This window comes from Ctenopharyngodon idella, chromosome 3, assembly GCF_019924925.1.
Source record: "Ctenopharyngodon idella isolate HZGC_01 chromosome 3, HZGC01, whole genome shotgun sequence".
Taxonomy (NCBI): Eukaryota; Metazoa; Chordata; class Actinopteri; order Cypriniformes; family Xenocyprididae; genus Ctenopharyngodon; species Ctenopharyngodon idella.
The window spans coordinates 40,126,020-40,144,755 of record NC_067222.1 but is presented as its reverse complement, the minus strand read 5'-3'; the positions used below and the strand labels follow the sequence as shown (position 1 = coordinate 40,144,755).

Here is an 18,736-nt window from a genome sequence, read left to right as displayed (position 1 = left end):
AAACCTTAATCTAACCCTAATCCTATAATAAGTACATGTAGTTAATTAATATTACTCAGTACTTAAATGTATAATTACATTGAAACAAGGACACTTTAAAATAAAGTGTAAACTACTAGGAGAAATGTAATTCAGTGCTTGTTACAATTGGTATTATCACTTTAAATTAATGTAATGATTTTAGCATTGCAGAGTTTAAGTATAATTCAGTAAGGAGTCATTCGGAGGAAATGGTTGCATTTCTTGCATTTGTAAGACAAAGCATGGTATTTTAATTTACACAAAAACAATATTTAGGTATAATTGTGCATTTTGAAATGTTTTAACTAATCTAGGTCTGTCACTAACGATTATTTTGGTAATCAAGTAATCGGATGATATTTTTTGTGGTAATAAAAATAGACCTAAGTGAACAATAGCCTTTAAAATGATTTAAAACACATATATAATAACAATGCGGCAATAATACTTGGTTGAAATAAAGTATCAAAAGCAAGTAATGTATTGAACAACACTGTTAAAATACATAGGGCCAGATTTACTAAACGGGGCAAATTAGCGTAAGAGCGCAATTCCACAAATGCGCCAATGGGAGTGGCAAGTTTTGCACATGATCTACTGTTGATGCGCAAATTAAAGAGCACAGACATAGTTAAATCATTTACATAATGACCAACGCAATCTTTGGATCGCAAATAAGCAGAGCTGATGCTCCTCAGGTGCGGGTCGACACAGGTGCAACTTGTTACATGTAATCTGCCAAAAACGTACACATATATAATATTGTTTGGTAAGCCATGTTATATATATATATATATTATATAGGCCAACATGGCTCGGCAAATGATATGTTCGCATAACGTCTTCCTCAGGCATTCCAAAGAAATTAATAAGAGTGGAAAATATTTCCTTCCTTCTACCACGTGCTCTCTGTTCTCTTCGGTGTCTCCTCCTAGCAGCAACAATTGCAGCCATGTCGCAAAATGGGTTAAGGCATGCTGTTTTTGGGCGTTAAATTGTGGAGCAAATACCAGTAAATTGACGAGCGCAAACATTAGTAAATCGCGTTGCGTGATTCATTTAAATACTCTCCTCCTATAAATTTTACGTCTGAAAGGGGAACTCCTACAAATGCATATGCAATAAGGTCAGTCGCAAAAACAACTCAGTTCACGCCTTTGCAGTGCTAATTTTGCACTGCGTGTCTTTAGTAAATCCCGACAGTAGTTTTTTAACGCCAAAAGAGGGTTTGCGTTGTTAGCAAGTCTGGCCATTAATGTCATATACTATAAACAATAATCAACTTCTGTACATTATGTATTATAACAAATGCCTGCAGAGGGCGCCAATAGCCTGGTGATTGTTGTTGTTACACTTTACAGCAGATCAAATCCTTGTTTAACACTGGCCAAACAATATTTAATTCAAATGTCTGCTTAATCTTTAATATTTGGCCGCCACTTTACGGTAGAAATGCTACAGACACTGTAATTTCTTGAACAAGAACAGGAGGACATCAAAACATGCAAACTCAGAGTGAGGGTTTAAACTTCTATTACTGCAGCCTTTGGGATTTCACAATAACACTATTAAATGGTTTTTAATATATCGTGCAGCCTTAGAAAATGATCTAATAGTGCTGTCCATTGATTCCTGTCTGTGGGATGAGCCACTTCCGGCGTTTTGCCGGTTAAACGTCATGTTGTCATGTTTTAAGATCGCGAGATCTCATCACAGCCCTATGAATGACACACACTAGTTGTCCTGTGGTCTGACATTACTCTTGAATCCTATTACAGCAGTGCACGGTTTGGACACTGGCACAAGAACAAGTCTGCCACAGAGTACCGCAGCGGCCCTCGCCTCATCATCTTTGTGATTGGCGGCGTGACCCATTCTGAGATGCGCTGTGCTTATGAAGTGACCCGGGCCACCGAGGGCAAGTGGGAAGTTCTGATCGGTGAGAGGAGATGACTTCTGCTATGATTAGGGTCTTCAACCCTCCTCCTGGAGACCCACTGTCCTGCAAAGTTTATATCCAACCTGAATTTCATACCAATGTGATTGTCACGTGATCTGGAAGAGCCTGATTGGCTGGTTCAGGTGTGTTTGGTTAGGGTTGGAGCTGAACTCTCCGGGACAGTGGGACCCCAGGAGCAAGGCTGAAGACATCATTCATTGTCTTCAGTGTTGTTAAAAATGTCAAATATGGTTTTCTTCTGCAGGATCGTCTCATATTCTCACTCCAACCAGCTTTCTGAATGACCTGAAGGATTTGGACAAGCCTGCATCCGTTTAGCAGTACATCTCTGAAGAGATTCATCCCACTGAACTCATGTGAAACCTGAAACTCTGAAGTTATGATTCTCTCAAATGACCAGTGAAAAGACCTTGAGATCTAGCTTACTGATTATTTGCTTTTAAAGTAGTAATTTTAATTACCCAAGTTAAACTGGTGGTATATGTATGTATATATATTCATGCTGTTGATGACTGATGCTTAATTTAAAAGAAAAATGATATATATATATATATGAGACTATGTGGATTAAATCTTGCCTTACACCATTTGAATATCAGTCCTGTCAAGTTCTGATGTGATTTGAAGACTTCTTTGGACTGGATTCTGAGACATGCTGTACCAACTGCCTTTGCTTATTATGGAGGTTTTGTCTTTCTGCTACTGTAAAGCTGCACAATGTGGAAATTTTGCAAGACAAGTCAGCTTATAGTACAGTTGCCTATTTCTGATTTCCAGTCAGGTTTTGTTATATTTTCTGCCCCCATGTTGGTGAAGGCATGAAATGTTTCATCTCAGTATAGATGTCTTTTTGTTTTTCATGCTCTGAACTTGTGCACTTTTTTCTTTTACTGTTATGTTATCACATATAGGTGGATGTGGTTCACTGGCTCTTTTGTCTGTTGTCTATTTGTTAACAATTCTAAATAAATTTTCCTTATACCTCATTCCAGAAAGAGGTGCTTGAGAAGTGTTAGTGGTAACGCATTACAAGTAACGTAAGTTACACAATTAGATTACTTTTTTTTTAAGTAACAAGTGACAAATTTTAACTTTACAACACAATATCTGAGTTACTTTTTCAAATAAGTAATGCAAGTTACTTTGTTTTCCCATTTATTGACTAACAGCTCTCCTGACCCCATGTTGAGAGAAATTGGGAGTAAGTACAGAGGTGTTGTGTGTAAACATGATGGTTATTGTAGTTCTAGACTAAATGTGAACATGATTTACTCATCTCATTTGCTCAGTATTCCTCAAAATGAATAAAAACTGAAATTCAAACTCAGAATATTATGCAAACCAGTAATAGTTAAGTATGTGAAATAACACAAATATACTTTATGTATTTAATTTCACTTTATTAACCAATGTCTTTGTTGCTGACATTTGATGATCCAATTCAACCATACTAATAAGCTAAAATGACTTTAGATAAACATCACATTTGTGTTTCATATTTTTGTTTTTATTGGTGAAGTAAGTGTAAAGGCCCGTTCACACCAAGAACGATAACTATATTTGCGTCCACACCAACGAACGGTAACGGTCTGTTTATTCTAAGCTCACGCGCTGCGGTTTCAAAGTGTGTTCAACGCGTTTTTGCTGTTCTTGTTGTATTTACACGGCTTTAACCAGCAGATGTCCTCAGCATGCTATGTTTCGAGTGAATAGCTAGCGCAATCGATCTAATCGCAGTGAATATAGTGGAATAAAAACTCTTTCACTGCAACTTCAAAGGAAGCAAGACAACATGTTGTTGAAACTAGTGCTGGATCCCTGAGGTAATTTTATGTTACACTGTTTGCTAGCCTGGCATAACAATCTCGTATTAATACTTCTCACCACTTATTCCAAGGGTATGACCGATTGGTTTCATATATCCATTTTCTTTAAAGTATCCTTGAAAAGGGGGGTTGACTTGTCAAACAGTGGTGGCTTTTTCTGGACCTCGGCGATTAACTTCTCCGCAATGTCGTCTGCCATTTTAAATGCGCGAGCCCTTAAATTAGAACGGATTCTGATTGGCTGTCAGTGTTTTATCGGTGAACAGCAGGGGGAAAAAAGTGATTTTAAAGTGATCCCAACGATATAATTTCTCTATATCGTTATCGTTATATAGCTGTGTGGACACTGCTATTCTATTATATTTAGAACGATTTTTATATTTAGAACGATTTTTATATCTTTGTAGTTATCTTTATAGTTATCGTTTTTGGAGTCTTTAGTTTTATCAGATAAAAGATAGATACGCTGTACCGAGTCTTTCCGAAAAAAGCCGAGCTCCTGGAGGCGCGCCGTGGGCTGAGCTAAAGAGTCACGAGCGCGCGCAGCTTTTGCGTAGAGATCTTTATAAATAAAAAAGGGAACAAAAACGTTCGTGTTGTTTACATTATATGCACTTGCGCGCGGATTGCCAACAAAACACAGACATCTGATGCAGCTTTACTCAACGCCCGTGATCTGCAAATCCAGTGCCGAACTGAAACTTGTTTACAAAGCGTTCACCACCGAAATCCTGGGAACAAACATACGTGCACAACTCCGTTGCTGCCCTGGAAAAACAAACTTCATCCTCTGTTCCCTTAACGCTGGGTTCTTTGGGAAGCTGAAAAAGGTCATCTTTCCCTCACAACCAAAAACACACTCCTTTGGGGACAGGAGCTGCGTCATTTCGGAGGCTGCGTCCTCCGGAGGTCGCATTTGAAGGCTGAATACTTCATCAAGGATGTCATATTTAAGAAAAGTAACCGTAATAAAATTGACTGATATTCATTGTGAGGTGTAAAATACTATAATTTCTTTCTTACTTTGCAATCTAAATTTTTCTTAAATGAGACCGCCTCGATGATGTATGCGGCCTTCCAAAGGTGCAGCCCCTGAATTGGGACACAGCCATTGTTGAAAAATCTCTCGATTTCCTTAACCCGAACGAAGCGCGTTGATGGGCGTGCTCTTGCTCTGGGTGATGTGTGTGCCCGCTTATCAGGGAGAAGTGCCTATACAAGGAATTCCGCCCTTTATTACGTGATAAAGGCCATACTCTAAAAAAACATCTGCGAGACATGTCCACAACCGGAATTATATTTGGCACAGAAATACTCCGTCATATGTCCACCTCGTGTTTTGAAACTTTGGCCATGTTTAGCATGAGAATGCAACTCTTTAACAGTGTAAATAAGTCAGAATGCATGAAATAGCATTACCCCCCCTTTAAGAGTAAGAGCTGAAGAGCTGGTTTGTGAGAGCTGCGTCCTCTAATGTATAGGCCTGAATTTGCATCTTCTTCAGAATGAGGCTTTTTCATTTCACTATTTTAAAGGGCCTTTACATTTGCCAAAAATAGATATTTACATTTTCCTTTTTAATTAAAAAACAAACAAGCAAAGCATGGGCCAAATGATGAAAAAGTAAGGCAAAAGTAATGTAACACATTACTTTACATAAAAAGTATGCAAATAGTACCGCAATTAGTTACATTTTAAGGAGTAACGCAATATTGTAACACATTACTTTTAAAAGTAACTTTCCCCAACACTGTGCTTGAGTATAACAAGTTTTATTTTGCTGTCTGTTTTTTCATGGATTTTTATGAAGAAATTAATACTTTTATTCAGCAAGGATGCATTAAATAAAGTTCAAAAGTCAAAGTACAGACATTCTGTTTTTTAAACTTTCTATTCATCAAAGAATCCTGCAAAAGTGTATCATAGTTACCACAAAAATACTAAGCAGCACAACTGTTTTCAACATTGATAGTAAAAAAAAATGTTTCTTCATATTAGAATGGTTTCTGAAGGATCATGTGACACTGAAGACTAGCGTAATGATGCTGAAAATTCAGCTTTGATCACAGGAATAAATTACATTTTAATATATATTTCAATAGAAAACAGTTATTTTAAATTGTAATAATATTTCACAATAGTCCCGACTCCTGTTTTACTTTATTTTAGATCAATTAAAATCAGTCATGGTTAGCATAAGAGACTTCTTTCAAAAACAAAATCTTATCAACCACATTTGAATGGTTTGACCATGTTGCTTGCAACTTTACCCATTCTGGCTTTTTTATTACTTTTATTTTATGTTTTTTAAAGTCAATTTGTTTATTTAATCTTTACTACTAGAAAGTAAAATCACACAAATAAGAATTTTAAACTGAATTTAGACGTGTCCCAATGTTTGATAACATGGTTGGAAAAAAAAATGCAAACAGCTAATACTGTAGTTCGACTTTCTCAGGCTGACCATAAGTATTTTCATTGAAAGTTAAGTACTTCATTTCACTGACCATTTGTTAAATAATAATTCATTTTTTTAAGAGTTTCACATCCTATTTTGTATCGCTGCAATTGTAGCTTATCTCTAGTTGAGATTGGTTGAATTTCCTCTATAGAGATCCACTCTCCCTGGATGTCCATCCATGTGTTTGTCTTTGACCCAGAAGAGAATCATCCTATGTTTGTTTAAGCCTGTTGTCTGCATGTTTTCAGAAATCCATTAATCGGTTCCATAGTTATCAACCTAAACACAGGCTGATGGTGTCAGGAGGTCTCTGTTGAGAGATACTGATGTCACCGCTCAAATAATTGTCATCTCTCATGATAAAAGATCATCGCTGCATGATAGAGAGGATTAACTGTTTTTATCTGGGATTAAAGACTGCCCCCGTCTAGGTTTCCTAATGGGTGCGGGTTTATATTTCAAAGCTTAAGACCTTCTAAAAGCACTCCATCCATCCATCCTCGGAGAGCTTCACTTCAGTCTGGAGAGAGAAGCTGACTCGCAAGTTTATACACAAGTACTAGATCGCACTATGTTTGAAATTTTAATACTTGTTTTAAGGAAGTATACATTGATATTTCTATCTTAATAAGAAGAATATCCAGATGAAGATTTTAGGAGATGACATCTGTGGCGGACAACATGGAGGTATTTCATATATATATATATAGATATATTTTACATTTCTAAACTTTTCACCCTAAACTTTTCTGCTAGTTTATTATTACTTCACTGATATGAATCATTACTAACAATATTATTGTAAAGTGTTACCAATGTATGTTTATTACAACCTGTTAAGAATGTTAAAATTGATTCAAATGTTTTGTCTTCACAGGAAATTTCAGTTGAACAGGATCAGCTGTTTTCCCTCGTTAGTAACGCTCAGCGTGGAAGAATCGATGAACAGCGCTGCGCATTGCGTCCAACAACACCTAAACAAGTTCATGCCAACAGCACAGGTCAGACGTCTTTGTAATTTTGGTAATGGTAATTAAAAAACAAAAAGTAATTAAGTAAGACATCACCATATTTACACGGTTGATTAATCACAGTACATTAAGACAAATGCTTTGTAGCCTATTTCAAGTTTTTTTAAATGTTTAAATATGCAAATGAGGCATTTTTGAATAAATATTAACTAATTCACATACATTTCCAGATCAGAAATATGAACATTGGATTCAGCCAGATTCAAATTTCTTGTTTGGTTTTGTTGACACATTAGAGTCAATGGTTTTTACAGAGGGGATTTTGATATCTCTTTTTTATGGAGCTTCTTACAGAGCCCTTAAACGGACATGGTGGAAGAAAAATTATGGGATGAGAGAAAAAAATATATTTTAATTTTTTTGCTTTCTCTTGCAAAAGTTTTTCGCTCCAGCAAGAAACTTGTTCGCAAAAGTTTTTCGTTCCACGAGAAACTTTGTGTCCTTTGCAAGCAAATGCAAAGTTTCTAGGGGGAATGCAAACATTTTATGAGCGAATGCAAAGATATGAGATAAAAATATGAGATGGTATGTATCTCAATGCTTTTGCGTTCACTCAAGAAACTTTCTATTCGCTCGCAAAACTTTCGTGTTCTTTGCAAGTGAATGCAAAGTTTCTCTGGGGAACAAATATTTTGCTTGTGAACGCCAAATTTCTTGGGGGAACGCATAACATTCACAAGAGAAGTGAACCATAGTGAACCACTGCCAGAGTGAAATTGTTCGATTTGTGCAAAAGTTTGTGAATGAACGCAAATATCTTTGCAAAGGGAGCGCAAAAGTTTTGCGGGCATAAGCAAAAGCTTTGAAAAATATTCAAAGTTTGGTGTAGGTCTACACTGTAAAAAATTATTTCCATGATTTATTATCACAACATTTTTTCTTTTTTCAAATCAACTTAGATAATTAATGTGGTACAGATAACATAATGTTTTGCATTTCTGTTGATTAAACCAATCACCTTCATTGTATTAACTCAAATTTTTAATTTCAATGAACTCAAAATTTTAAGGCAACCAGGCAACTTACTTTTTTAAGTTAAACTTACAATTCTTTTTTACATTATATGTAATATTTGATGTACTGTAAGTGCTGCTGAAGTGCAGATTTCTGGTTTCAGGAGAAAAAAACTCATTTTGAGAAAACAGCCTTTAAAGATTTGTACAGTAATTGAAATGTACAGATGCAAATAGATAAAGTGTAACAAAAATGAACACTTAAATGTGTATTTTTGGATGTTTTCTTTTCACTAGTCTGAATGAAATCATGTTATGGAAGCAAAAATAGCCAAAAATTAAAAAAAAATGCGTGAAAAAACACAGGTTTTGTCTGTAGTGGTCTTGCCTTAAAAGTAACATTTACATGTTCGTGTCTCTTTGGACGGCACTGCAGCAGAAGCCGATGAGTTTTTCCAGTTCCTGCTCAAGAGTCAGAGCCAACGATTAGATGACCAACGAGTGACGCTTAGTTCATTGCCAGGGATGGAGGCATTCACCATCAGAGAGCCGAAAGATGGAAATGTACTGAAGACAAACTTTGATCAGTTTTGCAGCATGGTCAGCAGAGCTCATGTGAGTTTTCCAGTGAACTTTGGAGGACATCTAAATATTGGATATTGATATTGATACTGATATTGGAGCATGTTTTACAAGAAAATACTTTTTTTTTAAAATAATTCACTTTGTTACTTGTCATTTCTTTGTAATCATTTGTGAAATTTACTAGCAATTTCTGAATGAAAATTGAGTAGCATTTTATTTTAAAAATAAACTTTTAGCCCTGTTCTGCATGCATACTACTTATTATAGTAAATATAATAACTGGGTTATACAGTATCTAGGTAGTAACCCTGAACCTACCCCTAAACCTCACCTTAACCCATGTAGTTACCTTATATTAACCAGTATTTTTAAGTACATATAAGCACACATACTGTAAAATTAAATGCAACTGAATATTGTTTCCTAGCATTTTTCAAGTAAATCAATTTAATTTATTTTTCAGTGTATATACAGGAAAAAAAAAAAAATTGAAAAGAAAGTATTTTCTCTTTTCCTGCAATGTAGAGTGTCAAGAAACACATCCCTCCAAAAAACACCCTGACCCCTGGGAACCCAGGCTCTGTGAGAAGAGCGAGCTTCAGTCCTCAACCTCCTGCTGATTCAGACACTTATAACACACTTACAACCAGATCAGCCTCATACAACCCCATATCAGACAAGGACAGAATGGACTATGAAAGTTTTCAAGTGAGTATGAATGCTATATTCACAGTATATATTTCTCAAAACTTCCAACTAATAAAGTACAAAAGTCTGTTATTCTTGTTCTTAATCCGTCAGCGTGAGCAGGACCAGCTGTTGTATCTAGTTAGTCAAGCACAAAGTGGACGTATAGATGAACAGCGCTGCTCAATTAACCCCTTATCGCCTTCACCCAGACATATGGATAACAGCCAGTCAGGTTAGTCTGTAATAATAAAGCTGTTATAATTCAACAAATGCATTAAAAAGCAAAACAATTAGTTAAGTTTCTTTACTAGTGCATGTTTTTATACACCTTCTGAACAGATCAAGATGTCGAGAATTTCTTTAAACTCATTTCTAACACCCAAAATCGACGGTTAGATGACCAGCGGGCGACGCTAAACCTGTTGCCAGGAAAACAAGCACTTCCTGGTATGACCACTCAGGATTCAGATCAGCTCTTCAACATGGTCTCCAGAATACAGGTGTGTAATGCTTCGAGATGTGGCCTTCATCATATCAAAGGGTTATACACTACTGTTCCACAGTCTGAAAGAAATCAATACTTTTGTTCAGCAAGGATGCATCAAATTGATCAAAAGTGTCATTACAAGAGATCTGTGTTAAAATAAATGCTGTTCTCCTGAACTTTTATCACAGAAAAGCAGCAGCACAACTGTTTTCAACATCAATAATAATGATAAATGCTTCTTGAGCATCAAATCATCATATCAGAATGATTTCTGAAGGATCATGTGACACTGAAGACTGGAGTAATGATGCTGAAAATACAGCTTTTCCATCACAGGAATAAATTACATTTGAACATATATTCAAATAGAAAGCAGATATTTTAATTTGTAATAATATTTCACAATATTAGTATTTGTACTGTATTTTTTTATCAAATAAATGCAGCCTTGGTGAGCATAAGAGACTTTTTTACTAGAGCCCAAATATAGGCCAGCAAAAAAGGGCTTATTTTAAGATCTTAATCAACATTTACTAGCGCTCTCCTGTTTCCATAATTGGTACATGCACAGAAAGAGAAACCTGGACAGAATATCATTAATTTAAAAGCACTCTGTGATAACAATGTATTATATTTATATTATTTTCTCTTTGGCAGGGCTCTCGGATAGATGATCAGCGCTGCTCTGCTCCCAAAATCCAGCTGGGGTCTCCTGCCCCCCCAAAGAAGTCTCATTCTCAACCTGTATCGCCAACTAACCCTCCATCTCCCACTAACCCTCCATCTCCCAGGAGATCAGGATCGTTCAGTCCTTCCTCTGAGGTGAGCCTATATATATATTTAATAATACCACTGAAAGTAACAAAGATGCTACAGAGATTTTAAATATTTCAAATTTTATATATTTTATATATTTCAAATTGTATATATTTTGTTAAAGTTAGTAGTTAAAAAAGTTTACTTGCCTTGATTTGTCTTTGTAATGACCTGTAGCTCTCGGATTAGTTCACAAAATATTTAGGGTACATTTACACAACACTGATGTACTGAAAACAGAAAAGTTTTTCCTTTTGGTTTTTTAAATGTTCCGCGTACAGACGACAACGTTCCTCGTTCACACAATCCATGAAGCCAACTAAAAATGCTGTATTATTCATGCCAGGCCAGTAGTTGGCGATGTCACTTTGTAAAGAAACACTACGCTCCTATAGACTGAACACGTAACACACATTTGCATGATGTTACCATTTTCACAAATTCATGTTTTTGTTGTTTATATGGAGATGATAATGGTATCATTTTCAAAAACTTGCACTTTGAAACCTGTTTTTGAAAGTTTGCGTTTTCAGGCCCCCAAAATGCTGTTTAAATGAATGGCAAAAATACACAAAAAGTTTTTAGTTGACAACAGTGTCATGTAACCGGCCCCTTAGTGTGAACACTGCAAAAGTGTAGCTATCACAAACTGCTCAAAGACACAAAGGTTGAGGAAATGCAGTTTATTCAAGGTAAATCCACAATCATAATCCAATCCAGGCTAGGGTCGAAAACACAGGGAAGAAAATCCAGAAAATCAACAGAGTACAAAACACAGGCAAACAGGTAAATCCAGGGAAACAGGCAGGAGTTCAAAACCATGAACCCGAAAACCAGAAGAGTGCTCAGAATTGCTGAAGTATACAACACATACAAGACTTAGCAATGAACTAGCCTTATATAGGCAGAGGTAATGAGCTAATGAGACACATCACACATGAGTCCTGGCAGTGGATTTTGTGAGGGAATGACAATAGTCTGGAGCGCCCTCTGGTGGCTAGGCAGCTGGTGATTGTGACAGTAGCAAACCTTAGACGCTGTTTTCACGACACTGTTTTCACGACACTGTTTTCAACTAAAACCAGAATTTTTTTACGGAGTGTCTATTTACACTAAGTGCAAATAGCATCCTTTTTTGGCAAACACTATCCGCTTGTTAAGTTGTGACGTAAGGAACGCTGTTTCTGGGTCCAAGCCTGGACTCGTTTCACTTGAGAATGCCGTCTTGACGGCCGTTTATGAGCGCTATTTATTCATATTAAACATTTAACATTTTAAAAAGTTAAACATTTAAAATACTTACAGTCTACACAACCGTCTCCGTGCTCACAGCGTCACAGACATTAATATTTTAACATTTATAAAAGATGAATCACTGTCTGGCCATCTGGGATTTTGGTAAGGAGATAAAGATTATGGAGATAATTTTTTGGTAGTATTACACCACATTGTGTGTGTATATTAGCACCGTTTGTTGTTTTCTTGTGGTATGAGATACAGCGTTTGGACCCGGAAGCGCAACTACTGGCCATAATACAGCTTTTAGTCATTTTCGCAGATCGGTGTGAATGGGGATCGTTTTGACAATGTTGTCATCTGTACGTGAAAAACGCAAAGGAAAAACTTTTCCATTTTTAGTACATCGTTGTTGTATAATATTATATATATTTAACATAAAGATAAAAAGAATGCATAAAGAAATGTTCTGGGTTCAAAACAAGTCTGTGATATGCTGTCAGTTACCGCAGACTGTTTTTATATGGTAGCAAAATATTTCTGGTAAACGCAGAATACCCCTGAAAGTCATAAATTCACACTGATTCATATAGTGTTTTCTTTCTCTGAATCAGGTACAAAATTCTATTGATCAGGACCAGTTTTTTTCACTGGTACATCATGCACAGCAACGGCGAATGGATGACCAGCGGTGCTCATTTGAACCCTTTAAAAAGACTTCCCCTTCTCCAAATAACCCAAACGCTAATCCCACAGGTAACTGAAGTCTGCACTGATAATAATGATTATTAATGACCGAATCACTGTAATTCAGACTTTTCACACTGTACTGGCTTGTTGCATGCAGCAGAAGATCCTGAGCAGTTTTTCAAACTAGTGACAGACTTTCAAAGAGGACACCTGGATGATCAACGCGTGACACTTAACACATTGCCAGGCCTCCAGCCGAGAGAGAAGAATAAAGCAGCCCCTCAAATCATGCTGACCCCGGCATCACCTGCTCCACCAAAGAAAGTTTGTTCCAGTCCTTCCTCTCCCACTCTGACTGTCTATGAATCAGACATACCCGGCAGGCCTCCCCCCAGATCGGCCTCATTTTGCCCAGTGTCAGATAAGGAGGGATTACAGTATGATGACAGGTCTGCGCAGGTGAGGGATTTTTTTAGAATGTACCGCATCTATTTTTGCTTTTAATTCCTGAAAATTAAGCTGAAGAGGTTGATATTAATAGTCAGCACGTTTTCATTTTACAGATATCATTTCAGATTTCCATGTGCTTCCCTCCACATCAGGCAAGTACAATAAATGACCTCAAAACTTGTTTATCAGAATGAAAGAATATTTAGTGAAAAGTACGCATTAAAAGTGTGAAACAAATTAGTGCCTGCAAGTTACACAAACCCTATCTATTTTCCAAATGCATTTATTGATCTTATTGTGAACGATTCATTTATGTATGTTTGATTTGTAATTTTTTTTCACCTCATGTTTAATCAGAATGTCATAACTCGATTTTCTGGTAAAAACGACAGACTTCTCTCTGGCAGGGTTGCCAGGTCTGTGCAACAAAAGTAGACCAATGGCCAGTCAAAAATAGCCCAATTTGATTTTTCTCCATTGGGCGGCCAAATTCTCCACTGAATTTGTACGTCTAGGGGGTGTTTTTAGGAAGTTGGAGTGCCGAAATTGTACGTACGGGGGTGGAAATCAACCCGCGAAAAACATTACCCGCGGCAACAACTTAAAAGTAGCCCAATTCTATGGGAAAATGGTGGACTTGGCAGCACTGCTCTTTGGTGATGTATGCAGGACTTATCAAATTATTAAATCCACTTAAGCCCTGCCTCTGCAACACCCAAAATCCAATCAACAAGTGATATATGGAACCAAGTCCTGCCCTACATCTTTTTCACTCGGATGTATGTCACAATATGGAAGAAAAATCTGTTGCTAATTATGTTTCACCACAATTTAGGGCTGACAATGGCAAAAGCCTTGTCACTCTTTTTCTTCAGGCTGGATCAGTAAGAGTTTCTGATTCAATGACCTTAAACTGCTGGTGTATTTATATTTAAAAGGTCAGAAAGATAAGAATATGCCAGTCCATTTAAAACCTTAAAGACAAAAAGTAAAATTTAAAACTCTATTCTAAAACAGACTAGCAGCCAGTGCAAAGACAATAAGGTGGGGTGATATTTTCATATTTGCGAGTGCCAGTCAGAAGTCTAGCAGCTGCATTTTGAATAGTTTGTAAGGGATTTATATTGGGTTGGCTTATGCCTATATAAATTGAGTTGCAGTAGTCTAGACGAGATGAGATAAAGGCATGCATAATTCTCTCAAACTCAGCAAAAGTTTTCAAGGAGTCTTATAGCTGAAAGAAACTGGATTTATAGTGGATTAACCTGCTTATCAAATGTCAAAGCAGAATCAAAAACAACACCCACATTTTTAACAGATGGCTTAAAGTATGAGGCCAAGTTACTCAACACTTGATTTGTGCTGGCAGAAACAGCTAGAGGTCCGAACACAATTGTCTCAGTCTTACTCTCATTGAGATTTAAGACATTTAGAGACATCCATGCTTTATTATCTGACAAACAAGAGGTTAAAGTACTCAAAACATGGTTGTTATTTTGCTTAAAAGGCACATAGATTTGAGTGTCATCAGCATAACAATGAAACAATACTCTGTTTATTAAAAATTGAACCCAGTGGGAGCATATATAAAGAAAATGAAATGGGGCCAAGGATAGATCCTTGGGGAACCCCACAGGTCAAAACTAATTTGAAGGATGAACACCCATCCACACAGACTGAGTTAGTTTTAGTATTCAAAATAGGACTTATACCAGTTTAGGGCACAATCTTTAATACCCTATCAGTGTTCAAGGTGGGAAATAAGAATACTGTGGTCTACAGTGTTAAATGCCGCACTTAAAGGGTTAGTTCACCCCAAAATTAAAATTCTGTCATTAATTACTCAACCTCATGTCGTTCCACACCATAAGACTTTTGTTAATCTCAAAACACAAATTAAGATATTTTTGATGAAATCTGATGGCTCAGTGAGGTCTCCATTACCAGCAAGATAATTAACACTTTCAGTGCCCATAAAGCTACTAGAGACATATTTAAAACAGTTCATGTGACTACAGTGGTTCAACCTTAATGTTATGAAGTGACACCAAAAAAAAATCAAAATAATGACTTTATTAACACTGCTTCATGAAGCTTCGAAGCTTTACGAATCTTTTGTTTAGAATCAGTGGTTCAGAGCGTGTATCAAACTGCCAAAGTCACGTGATTTCAGTAAACGAGGCTTTGTTACGTCGTAAGTGTTTCGAAATTTCAATAGTTCACGTGACTTTGGCAGTTTGACACACGCTCCAAACCACTGATTCGAAACAAATGATTCGTAAAGCTTCGAAGCTTCATGAAGCAGTGTTTTGAAATCGCCTATTACTAGATATTGTTGAATAAAGTCACTATTTTGTTTTTTTGCCACACAAAAAGTATTCTCGTCGCTTCATAACATTAAGGTTGAACCACTGTAGTCACATGAACTGTTTTAAATATGTCTTTAGTAGCTTTCTGGGCATCTGAAAGTGTTGATTATCTTGCTGTCAATGGAGGCCTCACTGAGCCATCTGATTTTATCAAAAATATCTTAATTTGTGTTCCGAAGATGAACGAAGGTCTTACGGGTGTGGAATGACATGAAGGTGACCTAACCCTTTAAATCTAAAGAAAATGTACTACAGAGTTCCCCTAATCAACAGATAATAATATATCATACTTAAGATAAGATCCAAAAAGGACATAAAAAAGAAAATCATCTAAGTTTGGAATGACATGAGGGGGGATTTTCATTTCTGGACGAACTATCCTGTTCTTAATGATCTGGTTGCAACAATGTTCCTTAGTTAACAGTTCACTGGATGGGCATAAATAACGACAAATTTGGGTCTGTTTCTCAAACAAAGCCATCATATGGCTTCAGAAGACAATATAATATGGCGCAATAAAGTGCAAGAGATACGTATAGACCACTTTTAGGAGGCTTTTTTTTTTTTTTTTTTTTTTTGCTTTAAACTTGTTTTATGCTCCAAAAGAATGTGTGTGTGCACCTCATCTAATTTGTGAAGCATTAAAACAGCGAGACAAGTGCTGAGCCAGCCAGAGACAAGAAATCCCAGGTGAAAGTACAAGCTGGAGGGCGAAAGCCCAAGGCCCTCGGCCCCACATCACACCTACCCACAACTAATCAAAACCGCACATGGCAGGGACTAGTATGCCACAGCCAACCAGGGTCCAGAAGCAGCAAAAAAGAAAAAAAGAGAGAGAGAGAGAGAGAGAGAGAGATTTAAATATAATCTTATAAGTATTTTATTTATATTTGATATTAGTCGGTGTTGCTACCTCTTCCTGACCCCCCTGCCCCCAATCATGAATATTGATGGTGTACCAATGAGGATGGCTTCAGACAAAGAAGGTCAGTGGATTCATGACTGTTGGACGTTAAAGAGAGATGACCAAGAAGGGTGTAATTCTGATGTATTTTTTTGAGTGGAGGTAGACAAGTTTTCCATGAAGATGTACTCTATTAGTAAATTTTTCCAAGTTGTAATGTGTATGGTGTTCCTTGATTTCCAGTTCATGAGGATAGTTTTCTTGGCGATAGTTAGAGCCACTAGGAGTAATTGACTGTTTGTACTGTTTAAATTGATTATGGATATGTCACCTAATATACAGAGGGAGGGAGACAGCGGGATGTGACATCCCATAAGGTTGGATAGTGAGTCAGTAACGTTTTCCCAGAATTTTTTAACTGAGGTGCAATCCCAAATAGCGTGTAAATAGGTGTCTGGAGTGTTTTGTGTGCAATGTGAGCATGTTTCTGAAGAAAAACCCATTTTAAATAATTTCCATCCAGTTAGGTGAAATCTATGAAGTACTTTATACTGTATAAGTTGTAAGTTGGCGTTTTTTGTCATGAAGTAGATATTTTTACAGATTTGTGTCCAGAAAGCGGCATTGGGAGCAATGGATAAGTCTGATTCCCATTTTGCACTGGGTAGGCTTAATGTATTGTCTGATTTGGATATTATTTTATATATTTTGGAGAGTAGTTTTTTTGGGGAGGTTATATTAATTAGCTCTGAGATTGGAGGGGGAAGGTCTAGATTCATTGTCTGAGTGTCGATTTTTGATTGAATAGATGATTTGATTTGTAAATATTCCAAAAAACAATTACTCCCAATGCCGTATTTCTGGACCAAGTGGGAAAATGGTGCCAAGTTGTTATTAAGCAGGATGTGTTGAAGTTGTGTGATGCCCTTATCTACCCATGTGCGTAAGTTGAGTGGCTTCTTGTTAACTATAAAATCTGGGTTATTCCAGATCGGGGTGTATTTAGATGGTGCAAGAGGGGTGTTCGTGATTTGATGAAATTTCCACCAGGCTGTCAGAGCTGCAGCTATTGTTGGTGTTTTAAAACAGTGATGCTTTTTGATTGTCTGATTATAGAAAGGAGGCTTTTTTGCCACATTCATAGCTTAACTATCACTATTAATTGCTGTTGTATGGAAAAGACTTTTTATATAAAATAAAATAGCTATAAGCCACTGTCTTCATCATGGTTACATTATTTGCCAAAAGTGCTGTTCATTTCTTTAAGCAAAGCTTAGTGCACCTTCAGTGGTTACTTATTCATGACTGAACATTAATGTCTAATGCACAGGTTCTCATCTCTGGCTCTCAAGCTCTACTTTTTTGATAAGAGATTACTCTAAATTGTAATGTTGACATGCATTTTCTGTAAAGCTGCTTTGAAACGATATGTATTGTGAAAAGCACTATACAAATAAATGTGAATTGAATTTTCTGCAGAGTTGCGCTGCTTATAACTTTCTAGTAATTGTGAAAACACATTGATTAGCTTTTTCAGGTGTGTTTGATTGGGGTTGAGTTCAGAACCCCTGGTCTAATGTCTAATGTTTGTGTCTCCTTCAGACGCTTGGAGCAAATAATCAGCCATGTCCATTCCCTGAAGTCTTCCTCACAATCGGACAACCAGGGGAGACTATAGTCATTCCTCTCAGCCCTAGGCCTGGCAGACCACTCTCTCTCAATGTGAACCCACCCAGAAACCATCGCTCCAGGTCTAAGTCCCCTCACAAGTCTCCTGCCAGACAGGGACACTCGAGACCCTCGTCTCCACACCCAGGAGACGCAGCTAGTCCACTCAGCCCATACGAGGACTACTTCTCTTTCATCCAAAGAGTCCACACCGCTCAGCTGCAACAGAACAATAGACAGGACAGTGCAGAGCCCGGCAAGGAGGCTAGGAAGGGAAAGGAAAAGAGCAGTGGAAAGAAAGAGAAAAAAGAGGGAAACAAAGAAAAGAGAAAATAAGATGTATGTATGTATGTATTTTCATATAGGTTTCATATCACCTGGATGAATGGCAGTGCTACAAATAAGCTAAAAATGTTGGTTGAGTAAAATGATTGACTGGAATTTATTTTATTTGTGTGTCTGTATTAAGTGAAGGTGTAAATGTAGTATTTAGAAAAATCTGCTGTGATGGATGATCAAATATGTCTGTGCTGCTTCTGTTGTGTTTGACAATTTTTTTTTGTGAATTATAAATAAATCTAAATATATA

The 18,736-nt window shown here is 36.9% G+C and overlaps 2 protein-coding genes across 2 annotated transcripts in view; both read left to right on the top strand.

Moving 5' to 3' along the window:
- The window catches only part of stxbp2 (syntaxin binding protein 2), a 13,704-nt gene extending 10,737 nt beyond the window's left edge, over positions 1–2,967 (top strand). Inside the window, exons 18-19 of the mRNA XM_051887797.1 lie at positions 1,800–1,960; positions 2,226–2,967. Of these exons, the coding sequence (XP_051743757.1) occupies positions 1,800–1,960; positions 2,226–2,299 (235 nt within the window). The 3' untranslated portion in view covers positions 2,300–2,967. The remainder of the gene's footprint in view (positions 1–1,799; positions 1,961–2,225) is intronic.
- LOC127509231 (uncharacterized) lies at positions 2,780–18,736 on the top strand. Its single transcript, XM_051887796.1, has 12 exons — positions 2,780–3,018; positions 3,151–6,955; positions 7,146–7,269; positions 8,689–8,867; positions 9,363–9,545; positions 9,639–9,759; positions 9,867–10,027; positions 10,672–10,836; positions 12,681–12,822; positions 12,914–13,215; positions 13,320–13,358; positions 18,082–18,736. Exons 2-12 carry the CDS (start codon positions 6,929–6,931, stop codon positions 18,481–18,483), a joined length of 1,845 nt encoding a protein of 614 aa, XP_051743756.1. The 5' UTR covers positions 2,780–3,018; positions 3,151–6,928; the 3' UTR covers positions 18,484–18,736.